We start from the raw sequence: 14870 nt of genomic DNA on the forward strand, positions 1-14870 counted from the left end.
TAGGGAAAGGCAATAACAGTCCCTGGGAATGATGTGGGATAGGTTAGTAATAAGTCAGAATTTAAATGGGAAGAAAAAGCAGCAGGACTGTATAGAGATAGTATCTACTGAAATAATCAGTGTGTTAACTGTTCCTTGCCTGGTCCTTATAAATGTTAATCCCTTTGTCATGCATCTAGCCTTTGGGAGCATCTCCCTTATGACTCCAGATATTCTACTCAGAGAGACAAATGTGGGCAAAAAGTTCTGGCAAGGAGAATGTCAGTAAAAATAGAGTATTAGTGAGACTGTTCCTTGAGTTTTGCTTTCAAAGGTACCCATAACTGACGCTTGAGACAGCCCCATTTTACAAAATTAAAGATTAATAATGTTTTCTCAGCTTTGTGTTCTTAAAAACCTTTCTACATGATTTTCTCTCAGGGGATTTAATGCTTCACTTTTTGACATATACGTCTTTATAGTTTTGTTGGTGTGTATAGGAAGATAAACTCCAACAATTATTTACTGCCATTGCAGGAGTCATACAAACACTGGGCTTTATGAAGTTCTTTTAGAACTATATAATTAATAAATGATCTCATTTTGCAAGTATTCTCTCCAGTAGTTTGTGTGCATAGCATCTTACCATGACTATGTTTTGGTTATATAAGCTATGATTAAGCAGAATATGCATTAACCACATAATGGTATACTAATTTGACTCGATTCTGCTTACCTGAAAGATAGTAACATAAATAACAATTATTTGGGTATTGTTAAACTAAAATGGCATGTTATGAATGTACATTCATCATATGGACTTTTTTCCTGGGCAGGGAAATTATGCATTTTATATTTTACATTCATCATTCTGTGAGACACAAAACAAAATCTTTAAAATACATGTGGAAAATGAAATACTTTACAGTGTTGTTGATATACCACTTCCGTTTGCTTTTGCCAAAAAAAAAAAAAAACCACAAAAAACAAAACAAAAAAACCCAAGTCTTTATCTGATTGCTTTCCTAAGATGTGTATGCCTCTCCTTTTCCTATATACTTCAGGAAAAGGAAAAAATGATCATGTCAGAAAAGGATTCCAAAAACTTTGCCCTCTCCTATTACCTTTATGATTTTTGTTTGTTTCTTTAATAATTATTATTTCCTTTACAGTCAGTCATTTTAGAAGAACCATTAAGGAGGCATGAGCAATAATAGGGCCAGTGCATACCCTGCCTTTGCTGCTTATACATTTTAAAATATCTGGCAAACAAAGAGTTAGTTAAAAATGTCTGTTATTAGGATTTTCTGTTTTTTGAAACTTTTGAAAGGTCAAACATACAAATCTTACTCTTCAGTCAGAACTTTTTCTTAATTAGATAATCTTTGCTTAATCAAATAAGTGAGTTTGATTACAGTTTAGTAAATGTGTTATTTGATATTGTGGACTCTTTCATCAGATTTCACTTGAATCAAGAAAGGTAACACCTGTGGGTTGGTTCCCAAAAGCTGCTTTTGTTAAATGGACACCCGCAGGCCATGAGGCAATTACGTTTGTTGCTTGTACTATAAAGGAGGCACTTAACTAGGCTTCAGCAAGTATGGCTGAGAACTAGAGGCTTGATTCTTTTGTCCTGCCCTGAGATTAGGTTTTATCATAGCTCAGGAAGTAAACCTCTGACGTAGAAAGGAAAAACCAAGAATGATTTAAGGGTTCTTTTAATGCTTTAAAAGTTATTCCTAAAGCTAGTTATATCTGAGACCCTGGGAAAATTCAGATTTGAGCAAAAGTAAACATTTCTAGGTGGCATTCATTGTAAACATATATTCATACATTCTTATTCAGTCTCATGCCTTCATTCAAGTTGGCATGGCGTATTTCCAAAAATACAAAGATGAAAAGTAATTAACTCTTTTTAAAAGTTTTGGTTATGAGAAGTAATGAACAAAGACATGGAATTAGGATTTCCATTTTGGGGCATTTGCAAAGCATTTATTATAATTTTTTTAAGTGTTTCTTTGAGTTCTTTTCTACTTTAATTGGAAAGTTATAACAGCTTTTTAAAAATACATTTAAAAAATATATTTAATCTATTTTATTATAATATTGCTATAGAATTGTTTTATCTGGTTTGAATTTTGAATTTAGTGATAACCAGTAGGTTAATCCAACAGACAATAACTGTGTTTTGAGTTAGAAAGGAAATTTTTGTTTGTTCCTTGCTTTACTCCACTCACCTGACCAGAAAGATCAGGTTTTAAGTTTTGGACCCATACCAAAAATGTGTTATACTTTATATTTATTTAAATAAATGAGTTCTTAGCTAGACTAATATTTTAGTTATCCAGAGGTCTGGTGACAGTACTGTAATTGCAGTCATTTACTTGTACTGTACAAAGAAGCAGAGCCTGCTATACGGATTGGAAGTTAGGTCACTCTCTTACCACATTACCACAGACAAAAAAAAAATTTTTTTTTAATTCAATAAAGCTGTTCCTAACCTGCATTGTGATGGACAATGTTCCATTTTTAAAAAGTACAAGTACTACTAAAAGGGCTAGTCATATTAAGACACACATGTATGTGTATGTGCATATATATATTTTAAAATTATTTAATACATACTGGTCACAAAAATGTAAATTTTGAAATACATAAAACAAGATTTTGTGTTTTTTTAAAAAAGTAATTATACCTAAGTAAGCCCTGTAACTTATTTTTTTCACTGACTGTATTCATGTCAGTCTATTAGCTGTCTACTATTCTGTAAATAAACTCTGTTTAACATCTGCCTGCTGACGAATATTTATACTGTTGCCAATTTTGAGATACAAGCAATACCATACTGAACTTATCTGCTTATACATAATTGCATGCAGAGTTTGGCGAATCTTTTCTAGAGATTTTGATAGGGAAAGGGTAAAATGAGGACACACACGGCATGCCACTGAAGGGGATGCAAGGCAGAGATGCCAAAGGCACACTTTACTTACATCAAGAACTTTAGTTCTCACCAAAAGGATTTTCTTCATATTGTTATGAGGTATGCTAAAAAATAAGACTTTAAATATTAGATACTTTGAACATCTGGCAATTATGGAGTAACTGCGGCTGAACTTGCCCTCCTGCCATAAAGAACTAGAAAACTGGACAAACTATGTGAAACAGTTTTCAGACAATGCGCAGCAGGCAGTACAAGACGGATTCCTGAGAGCAGGGAAACAAGGCAAGCCTTACACTTTGCCTAACTTCTGCCTTAAAGCAGTTTTCAGAAGGAGCGAGGAGGAAAATTCAAACAAAGGACAGTGGTCTTGCTGAGTTGAAGAGACAGAGATTAGGGTATAGGGAAGTTCAAGTGGTTGGAATTTATGCATCAAACCACCAGGGAGAAAAGAGCTACAGAATGATCTCCAGAAATCTACGTAGAGTATTCTCTTGGTTTTGGGGCTGAACACTAAACTGTGCTTGCTTATGGTGAAATTTAGAGACTGAGCACCAAACAGCTATTGGCAGCAGCCAAGCAATTCCCAGAGCTCACACAGGGCTGAGTCATTTGAGTTCTGACCAGCCACAGTGGACAGATCTCATTAAATATCTAGAGCATTCCGTAGAGACCCTGGAATATCATGCCTTAGGAGTGGGCTAGACTAGCCCTTACAGTGTGAGAGAGACCCAACGCTTAAAAACAAGGCTTGACAGGAATAAGCTGTTCCACAGCTAACTTAACCACCTTCCGAAAAGCAAACAGACCTCAACATTCAACGCTCTCTAAAAAGAGAACAAAATCCATTCAACAAATGAATGTTCAGCTGAATAACAAATTATTAGATATGTGAAGAAGTAGGAGAATGTAACCCACAACTAGAGGAAAAATAGATCCAGAAATGAGACATAATGGAATTAACAGTCATGTGCTCTAAAACACCAATTATAAATATTTTCAAGGATCTAGAGGATGAACATAATGAGGGAGAAATGGTAAATATAAAAAAGAACCAAGTGAAATTTCTGGAGCCTAAAAATATATTATATCGTCTTTACAGCAGATTAAAAATTGCAAAAGAAAAGATCCCAGACTGGGAAGAAGTATTTGCAATACCTGTCGAAGGACCTGTACTCAGGTTACATAAAGGGCTCTTAAAATGAATAAGAATAATCCATTTTAAAAATGGGCAAAATATTTTAATAGACATTTCACAAAAGATACACTAATAGGTACAAGAAAAAATACTTACCAGAGAAATGCAAATGAAAACCACAATGTGACACCAATAGCCTACTAGAATGGCAAAAATTTTTTTAATTGAAAATACCAAGGTTGTGAAGCAACAGAAACACGCATACATTGCTGTTGGGAGTGTAAAATGGTATAATTACTTTGGAAAAGTTTAAGATTAAGCGTACACTTAAGACCCAGAAATTCTACCCCTACATATTTACTGAAAAGAAACAGATTTATACATGAACGTTCATAGTGCATTATTTGTAACAGCCCAAAATTGCAGACAACACAAATATCCATCAACAGGTTCATGGAAAGAAATTGTGATTTACAATGGGATATATACTCAGCAGTAAAAAGCAATGAATGACTGATATATACAACATGTATTAATCGTTTAAAAACTGCTGAACAAAAGCCTGACACAAAATACTATGTACTGTGCAATCTCACTTATATGAACTTTAGTAAAACTAGTAAACAGGAAACAGATCACTAGTTGCCTGGGACGAGGTGTAGGGGTGGGAGGTGGACTGGAAAAGGAGGGAACTTTTGGGCATAGTAGTAATGTTCTACATCTTGATTGTGGTTGGTGGTTACACAGGAATGCACATTTTTCAAAACTAGTGTTGAAACAAAACGAGCACATTTTACTGTAACGTATACCTCTAAAATTGATTTTAAAGTGTACACCCTTACCCCATACCAAAAATAAGTATGTGTTTCAAAAGTGGAGTAACTGCAAACAATGTTTTACTGGGAAAATAAGTGACAGAGAGGTAGATCAGCAAAGGTGACTGCTTTGATTTTAAGACTCACACTCAGAGGTTTTCCCATTTATAGAGAAGCTCTTATTAAAGGTACCATCAGTGATGAGGTTGTTTCCTTGTGTCTGTACTTTATATCAAACATTGAAGTCTTAAGATGTAAAGGTTATTCCTTTGCTATGAATGGATGCATGGGTATTAGCATATATGGGCTTCGGGTAAGTAAGAGGTAGCAGGTTCCATATTTGAACCTACTTCTGTTAAATGTCAGTAACTGTACTTCACAGGTTGTTTTAAGGATCAAATGTGTGTGTTTGTTTAAATTAAAATGACCAGAAAAGTATGTATAAACACTAGTTTGTGTTACTATTCCTCCCTTTTGTTCCACCCCTTGCAGTCAAGGACTAGGTGTGAACAGCCTGGGTCACACTCCTCCAAAGGTTTCTGCTGGTATGTTCTCGGTCTCTCTTAGCAGATTCCTTTCTGTTCTTGTTTAACTTTACTATACCAGAGATAATACATCACTGTATTTATCTAAATTTGGAAGAAACTTAGGTCATAACTGCCACAAAAGTGGTTGTGCTTTACAAGAATTTCTACTTAACTAATACTAATCACCAACAAATATTTGAGTTCCAGCATTGGTTTAGGTGGTGTAAAGATTTAAGATCATGACACAATTATTGTCTGTTAGCTTTTTCAGTCATAAAATAATAGACATACACAAAAGCCAAGCATGTAAGAGGATGTTATGTTCCAGAGCCCCATGTAGGGCAGACTTCAAGTGTTTTAAACAATCTAGAGTATTTGGTATGTGCAGGCAACACTGGGAAAAGCTTCATAGAGAAAGGAAATGTATATTGGATCAATCGGACGGGCAAAAAAAGATCTTCCTGGATTGTTAGTATCTTTATTCGTTTTTTGATTTTTGTTCTCCTTTGCTTTTATTGGTGTCCCTAACTTTATAGTTGTATTTAACTATTCGTATATGTTACCTATTTTTAGAACTCAGGAACAAACACATATTAAGGAGGAACTATGGAAATTTAGACACCCAAGATGTTCACGTTGTAGTTTCTCCCAAGGCAGTACTTCAGAATATATTTAATGACTTATCTTAGCTTTTCCAAATATACTATTTTGTTCTTCTTTTCATCTGTAACCTGAGATGTACTCATTTTCCTATTTGAGCAGCCTTATGCTTCACTACATATAAATCTACTTATTATATATATAGGTAGGAATGAACCTTGCTATTAGCCCTAGAACCTACGACTAGTTCCACTATTAGAAGTTAATGATCTTACAATATCTGATATTCTTTCAAAAAATTTTATCCTTTCTCTACAAATAGATTTAACATTTAAGTGTATCTAAATGAAAATAAGTAACTTGATTCATTTTTGGCTAATATTTCTACATAAGACATTCCAAAATTATATATTCCAAAATTATGTAATCTCTAAATAAAGTGTAATTCGAATTTTACATGCTTGTATAAATTTATTTTTCCAAAAGGTAATTCAGGGGTGATGGGAGGGGGGAATGAATAGGCAGATCACAGAGGATTTGGGGGGCAGTGAAAATACTGTGTATGGTGCTGTGATGTGGATACATGTCATACATTTGTTCAAATTCATAGAATGTACACCACCAAGAGTGAACCCTAAGGTAAACCATGGGACTTCGGGTGGTGATGATGTCAGTGTAACAGACATGCCACTCTAGTGGGGATGTAATGGGGAGGCCGTGCATGAGTGGGGGCAGGAGGTATATGGGAGATCTCTGTACCTTCCTCTCAGCTGTGCTGTGAACCTAAAACTGCTCTGAAAGGTAGTCGTTTTTAAAAATTTTGTGACATTTTAAAAAACTGGTCATTTCTTATTAAACCTAATATGAATATTTTTCTTCACATAAGGTTGCCAAGTAATAATCAGTCAAAAGAATAGTGAAAATTAATTCCTTTCCATAGATCATTTTGGTCTGGTCAATAATTCAACTTTCTTGGGTAACAAAACCTATAAAAAAGAAACTTTAAAATGCAATTTTGAAGATTGTTACTGAAGAGTAATTTTTAAAGTTTATATTGAACAGGTACTAACGGGCAAATATCGCATATCACAGTGGGCATTTTTGTAAGTAATGTGTTCTGTTCTAAATATACTTATGATTGTCACTGAATAAAAATTTAAATTTATGTTATATCCCAGTTAATACACAGGACATAGAGAAGACGGGATCTTTTCATTTAGTAGAAGGTCACCATCATTAATTTTACAACTGATGATTTTATAATAGGTCCTTCTAGTTCTTGATGGTCATTATTGAAGTATAATGCATTGAAGATATGGCCTGTATAAAGGCAGAACAAGGATCTTAATTAGAATTCTGACAAGCCCACTCCAATAAAATGATGAGATTATTTGTAATTGATGTCACAATCAATTACCATTTAGTTCATCATGAGCATTCTAATAGGTCTGGCCTTGGTATTGGCCCCAGGATGTTGCTGAGTGAGTGGCTGCCCTGCTTATGCTGTTATTGAGACAGGAGGGCACATTTTCAGTCAGCATCCTAATGACCTCTTTTGAAGTCTATTAAATTAATGACCCTGTCACACTGTTTTGATCTCTTATAACCTCAGTTTGGGGTTTGCATAACAAATTGTTTGGGAACCATATGGCAAAAAAGATAGGTCTTTTTAAAAGTTGAAATATTAATACTACTTATTAACATTTAGTAAAAGTTATTTTATTATGCAAGAAATAACAGCAAAAATGCAAATTATAGGGTTTGAATGTATTTTATAAAAGAGAACTTTAGGACATTTCTCCCTACCTCCAAAAGACATGATTTTTTATTTATAGTACCCAGATTTGTTTTTCTTTTTTAAAGGGGCTGCTTTCTGCTATAATTCTAGGTGCCAACAGGTCATGTGTGGTTAGAAGGTGATAATCTACAGAATTCTACAGATTCCAGGTACTATGGACCTGTTCCATATGGACTAATAAGAGGACGTATCTTCTTTAAGGTACTACTGTTTTCTGCTTAAAATGCAAGCTTTCTTCTCTGAGCTGGGAAAAAAACCAAAACCAAAAAAAAAAAAAAAGTTTCTTTCAGAAGAACTGAAATCTTTAGGCTGTCAGTGGACGTAAAACTGTTGCAATGACTACTACACTTTATGAACATGTTGGCCTTCATAGCTATAAACATTACCACTCCCCCATTATGACAGGTAATTGAGAATAATTTTTGTTTGAAAATAAAGTTCAGATTAGTTGTAGCATAAGAAGCTTTTAATTTGACTCTCCAAAAATTTAATTTTCTCTCATACAACTTTTCCAACCATATTCATACCCAGGGCATATAATAATATGCATTTGCAGAAGAGCAATCTAGCAACTAGCTGGAATGCAGGGATATCCCAGTTAAGTATAGTGAGTAATGCACTTATCATGGTTGTAGTAAATGTAATAGTAAAGATTATTGTTTTCACTGGCTTTTCCTTTTTGCCACAAGCAGTCAGGAGAAAAACAGATATGAGTATTTGGGGCTGTTGGATAATTTACAGGATTTTTTACACTTAAGCAGATGTTATATTCAAGTACTTAGGTTTACAGTTAACTCTGACGATAGTGAAAGAAAAAACAAACATATACACACTACACACATATTATTTTCTAGTTTAATGTTTGAATGTTCCAAACGTTAGAGGTTAAATACATACACATACAGGTTTACTTTCTACAGTCTTATTTTGAAGTCGAAAATTTGTTCTTGATTGAAGAATAAGGAGAAAGTATTTAATTATACGGCATAGAGAAAGGGATAAATGAAAAAAAGAAGGGAATATGATGATGCTATAATATCACTTTACTAATTGTCTTCAATCACATTTTGATTTTACAGATTTGGCCTCTGAGTGATTTTGGATTTCTACGTGACAGGCCTAATGGCCACAGATTTTCTGATGATTAGCAAGCATTTATTCTTTTGATTTGATTATTGTCTTCTGCTAAAGTGAATTTATTATTGTCACTGAAACCATGTACTTACTAATAAACTATTTGCTATTCAGTTTTAGTTATTTTTAATTATTAAATGTAAAGAATAAGCAACACACACTCTTGCAAGCTATATTTGTTCATAATATATGGATAAAAGTGTAATCCAAAATAAGTCATCTAAATTTTGATATGAAAATATTTTTAGGGAAAACCTGGAACAACCTCACTTTCAAATTCTTGGTTGTATAGGTATAAGGAAAGTAATTTACTCCTCTTGAACATGCCTCACACTTTAGCTACATTTACAAGGCAGAGTACTAACTAGTCTTGTAAGTCCAAACCAACAATAAACCAAGAGTTTGACCTAATAAAAAGCTGCTAAGTCGCACGCTTGGCTTACTCATTTGAAATTAAGGAAGAATGTTTCAGTGATCCCATAAAGGATTCCTTAAAATTTTTTAAATGAGTTCTGACTCATACGGTCCATAGAATATTAAATATATAGAAAAATAAAAGCTTTACTATAATCAATAATAACACATTTAAAAAGTCCACTTCATCATACCAGCAATGCAGTGGCCACGGGTTTCTGACTCCAAGGCTCTCCTTTCTCTGGTTGCCATTTCACTTTATTAACTTTGAAATAACTCATGAATATCCATATCCAGCCTTCATCATGGGAGAGCTAGGCTCACATGTTATTCACAAAGATTCTAACTTAATTCTAATGACCTGAGATTTGAAATAGTTGTACAAAAGGCCTATAACTTTAGCAGCTAGAAATATGTTACTTCAAAAACTTAACAACTATAAAGGAATATGATACTGTGACCCATTAAAAGATGATACACTTATATGAAGAAAGGAAAATTCTTATATTTTGTACCAAGGAGAAAATGCACCAATAATAAACTTCTCAGATGGGAATTCACTAAATATAATTTTTAATTCAAGCCCCCTTTCTTAGCGATCTGTAAATATAAAATGTAAATACATATGAATAATGAAATTAATTTTCTGTTAATCTAGGTGGACTTCGACAGTCTTATATTTTCTCTGCAAATAACAGAGCTGACAAAAAAGAATCTTTTTTTTTAATCAGCTTTATACATTTGCTTGAATGGACAAAGGTGGAGTAGATTTTCCTCCCTGTGTCTGAATACACTAAAGAATTCCACTTAGTGAACAATCTCAGCGATAATGAAGGAGTTCTATAACTAGTGAACACATATCACAAGAAATCAGCGTCACTTCTTCAGCTTCATCCTCGGAAACACTGTATTTTCCACCACATCGACAACTCCGAGAAAAAGAATGATCATCTGCAAAGAAAGCAAAATGCTTACATGTAACTGCTTTGTTAATACCTTTTAAAAATATGCAGCTATTCCACAGAAACTGCAAAAGAAAAAAGATCAGTCAATATAAAATATATTTAAATGAGAACTTGAAAAAATTTCTCGTATAGGGGCAGTGTTTCTAAAAATTATCTACTAAAAAATCTTTATCTGTGGAGGAAATGTACTGAGGGTATGAAACAATAGACCAAAGATCCTGTAGGGGAGAGCAGATGCTCAGAAGTGACCAATGAAATTTATTTGAAGTCTTCTGTTTTCTTAAGATTCATGTAAATTTTACATTCTTCTGAACAATGTGGTTGTCTAAAATATTACTGTGAAGGAAGAAGAGAAACAGCCCTACCTATCTTATTGTTAAGGAGCATGCCTTTGCCAGCAGTATATCCTTTCAGAGAAAACTGCTGACTTGACTGTTTATCAGGTTCAGCATTTGAATCCTGTCTGTTCTGGTATCACACTATTTCAAGAATCCTGACTTAAATGTGTAGACATATACTATGGTGTCCTTTCTGTGAGGGCTATGTGTGTGTACCTGTTTGTTTGGTGTTTACAAATGATTTAGGAACCAAAAGGACAATCACTGAAGTGAGATGCCCAAAGGAGGCAATATGGTGCAATGTTCTGCCTACGAATGGGGGAAATTTTATAAGTTTCATCTTCCTAGGAAGTTGAAATACTTTGTCTTTTAGCTGAAAGAATCTCTGATCCACTGGTTATTCCATTTTACTGTCACTGAGGAGTGACTGTCAAAGGAAAGTAATTACTGATCTCATTATTTTACTACTGTCATAAAAAAAATTAGAGATGAATGAACTAAATCTCTAAAGATATGATTTCTTACAATCAAATATCTTCATTCAATTCTCAAACTTCATTTTTTAACACTTAGATCTCACCATATGCCATGAAAAGAAGAGAAAAGAAAAGAAAAAGAAAAAATATTCAACTGCCTTGGATTTGTTCTCTAATCAGCTTTGGTCTTGGAAAAACAAGCAATTAAATAAGCCAGCTTTACATGTTTGTTTTATCAGTAAGGAAAACATTAATTCACAATCCTGCTTTTCATTTGTCACCACAATGTCTTTTTTCCCTATAAAGAAAATAATTTAATCTTGAATTTTAAAACACTAACATCTTCCCTATCTGAGCCAACATATATGTGTAATAGAGCATGCTTTCTAAGTGAACTATTTTATTATTAAATTGTCTAAAAATACATATTCTAACCATTGGTTTTCTTGAGCTAAATCTCCCTCTTGTTTTTTCACCACCTCAGTGAACACTGAGAAACAATCTGAGGTGACATGTGCTTGGTAAATGATGCAGAGGCCACCATGGGCTACTGTGGAGTTTTGTCATAGATGACTCCAAATGTTAATGCTCACTAAAACTCACATCTTTTTAAATTTCTTCTTAAATTATTCTACTATCACTTAAAGTGATATCTTCACAGAAATCATAATTTTAAATACACTGAATGAAGACAAAAGAACCAAGCTGTATAACAGACTAACTGTAAGGGGAATGGCTAACTTCAGTCTCTCAATAGTTCTTCAGGTATGCCTTTTAAGCATAATAAAATGCACCATTTCCTACTGTTCCTGGGCCCAGAAGCTGATAATTTGGCTATGTTTATCATGTAGGATTTCATCCACTTTTCTCCTATTCTGGATCTTCACCTTCCAAGGTTATTCTGAAAACGCCCATGAAGGAATCATCAAATGCTTTTGCTAGTCCAGTAGATCACACTTTTTATGTACTTTCATCTGCCAAGGCTGCTCTTTGCAATCGCACAGAACAATTCCAAATTGCAAATTCAACTGCAAAACTCACATGACCAGTTTTTAAACATTCCTGCAAAGATAACAGCTTCATGTAGCTGCTGCTCACTATTTTCTCTCGTAAGGATAAGGACTATTTCTATCTTTACAGTGATAAAAAACCCTTAATTTAAATAAGTATCTAAGAACATCCTATACTTTTTAAGATTAACTGTAGCTGCTTATAACTGATTCATTGGCTGTAGCTGGGATGCTTCTTTATCGTCTTCACTGTCAAGTTTACTTTAGGGAGTACCAAGGACAATAACATTTATGATAATTCTTGATTTCATGTTGTATATGTCTTTCAATGTCTTGGCATTTTCACTTGTTATCAAAAAGCCCATGTATTTGCTGACTGAACAGATGCTTGAACCACACTAATCCACAGTCTTAATTTAAAATAAAATCTTAAATTGATTATATTTTTAAAATTTTACTAAAGAAGCCAAAATTACAAAAACCAGTTTTCACTGTTTTAATATTATCAGGAATTATTAGTAAACAAAACATATTAGTCATATCAACTACAGCAAGAACTAATTTGTCCAATAAGAGATGGACACACACACACATATACTGGTTGATAAGCTGGCAATACTGTATTTTCAAAAAATATTTAGTTGGGCAAGCCTCCCTGATAAACGACATGTTCTAATCTATCCCCTTCACAAAGTAGCAGTGAAATCAGTGTCACTCGTGTATTCTATTTTCACAGCAGTAGCTCTTCCTGTTTACTCTGATGAAACTATCATGAACCCCGGGAGCCCCAGTTACACAAAATCTCAAGTTTTCCAATCATTCACTGCAAATAAGAATTTCTACTCCAGGATTTCATCTGGCAGTTTAGGAGCAGAGTGGCTCATAGGCAAAAACATGATTCCCCTTCTAAGTCAATATAGCTTTGTGACCCAACTTCCTAAGAGCACTAAGCTAAGAATTTGCCATTAAAAAATATTCTAGTAAACTTGGTTTCAGAAAGGACAGGCTGTTTATCTTCTACTTATCCACACTTACTAATAAATTTTTATAAACCCCCAGGGAATCTGTACCCCAGGCTGAATAATAAAGTTATAGGACTAAGAGTATATAAAAATCCTAGAAAACAGTAAGATTTCTTCATTTGCCCAGAGAAACATGGAATTGTGGTATTCATGGCTTTCATTTTAAAAAAAGGAACTTAATAAAACCTAACCAGAGCAATTCACAGAACTAATCTGAAGAATGGAAAATTAAGTTAGATTTAAGTTTTTAAATTCTATTAATAGGAAAGGGGAAAAAGATATATGACTTCATGGTAGGTAAAAGGGAGTGACAGATTTTTCTTTTCCACTTAAGACACAATCAAAAAAGGAGGTTAAACATCAAGCTCCAAGAAGAAGAGTGTAACATGTATAACATTAAAATCCTGCTCTGACAATTTATCATTCCATATAAAGAAACAAAAACATATATTCTAATAGGAATTCATCTCAAGTGTCAACATAGGATGGAAAAAATTATCTCCTTTGACTTTATATTCCCTGTTATACAGATGGAGAGTAAACAAAAAATCAAAGTAGTTTAAAAAAGAAAACCATATGAAATCTTAAGTACCTAACATCTAATTAGGATAGAAAAATAACTGGAAATGAGTCACATAAGTGGACATCAATAATTGAAGTTTGAATGAAACAAAAAGATTCCAAACAAAAACACCCACGTATATATAGAAAGCCAAGCTGTTATTTCCAAACATCCTATGAAGGTTTTTTCTTATATAGGAGGTCCCTAATATTTTTCCTGATTGTAATCAAGAGAAAAAAAATAATTCCAACCTTCATTCCAAGACATTTCTTCAAGATATACTCGAGCATCTACTGGTCCCATATTTCTTAGATCATCTTCTGTAAAATACAGAATGAGACAATTTTGATACTTAAATCATAACCATGAAGAATGCTAAGAAGGCAAGTCCAGCCTGGTCACTACAATTCTAATTATATAAAAACTTAGCTTACTATATTTGTGACTAAGAAAGATAGTGTGGAGTCAGGTAAAAAATAACTATATTTGAACCTGTTATAATATTTTACTAGCTTTTTAACCTTATGTATATCAAATTGTCTACTTTAGAAGGGTCACTCTGGACTGAATTATGTCCCCCCTCCCAAATTCTTACGTTGAAGCCCTAGCTCCCAACATACTGTATTTGGAAATAAGCCTTTTAGAAAGTAATTAAGGTTAAATGAGGTCATAAGAGTGGGGTCCTAATCTGATAGAACTGATAGCCTTACAAGAGGACGAAGAGAGAGGTCTCTCCCCACTCACATGACGTGTGAAGACACAGCAAGAAAGTGGTCCTTTGCAAGCCAGAAAGAGACCTGACCAGGATCCTCATCAACTTGCACCTCAATCTTGGATTTTTCAGCCTCCAGCACTGTGAGAAATAAATTTCTGTTGTTTAAACCACCCAGTCTCTGGCATTTTGTTATGGCAGACGGAGCAAACTAATACAAGGGTGTTCTTCCAATCAACTGAGATCAGGCTAAAAGTGCCTTAAAGAATAAGGCTCTAACCAAATTTAAGGGGGCTTTTAGTCATTTGATTTTTAATTGCTCACAACAGAGTAATAGGTAACTTAAAGGAATAATTATTTTAAAATATTTTAATAGCCATGCAACACAACCTTTCTGTGTTGATGTTCCACTGCTGTTTCCTGGGCCAAACTTTTCCCT

At 33.8% G+C, this 14870-nt stretch overlaps 2 protein-coding genes across 2 annotated transcripts in view; one reads left to right on the forward strand and one right to left on the reverse strand.

The window, feature by feature from the left end:
• IMMP1L (inner mitochondrial membrane peptidase subunit 1) overlaps positions 1-9045 on the forward strand; it is an 81985-nt gene extending 72940 nt beyond the window's left edge. The window contains exons 6-7 of the mRNA XM_007460927.1: positions 7889-7999; positions 8878-9045. Coding sequence (XP_007460989.1) covers positions 7889-7999; positions 8878-8946 — 180 coding nt within the window. The 3' untranslated portion in view covers positions 8947-9045. The remainder of the gene's footprint in view (positions 1-7888; positions 8000-8877) is intronic.
• Positions 9046-10127: 1082 nt separating this feature from the next.
• DNAJC24 (DnaJ heat shock protein family (Hsp40) member C24) overlaps positions 10128-14870 on the reverse strand; it is a 60632-nt gene continuing 55889 nt past the window's right edge. The window contains exons 3-4 of the mRNA XM_007460928.1: positions 13971-14039; positions 10128-10297 (exon numbers count right to left, since the gene is read on the reverse strand). Of these exons, the coding sequence (XP_007460990.1) occupies positions 10167-10297; positions 13971-14039 (200 nt within the window). The 3' untranslated portion in view covers positions 10128-10166. The remainder of the gene's footprint in view (positions 10298-13970; positions 14040-14870) is intronic.

This window comes from Lipotes vexillifer, unplaced genomic scaffold (assembly GCF_000442215.2).
Source record: "Lipotes vexillifer unplaced genomic scaffold, Lipotes_vexillifer_v1.1 scaffold627, whole genome shotgun sequence".
Lineage (NCBI taxonomy): Eukaryota > Metazoa > Chordata > Mammalia > Artiodactyla > Lipotidae > Lipotes > Lipotes vexillifer.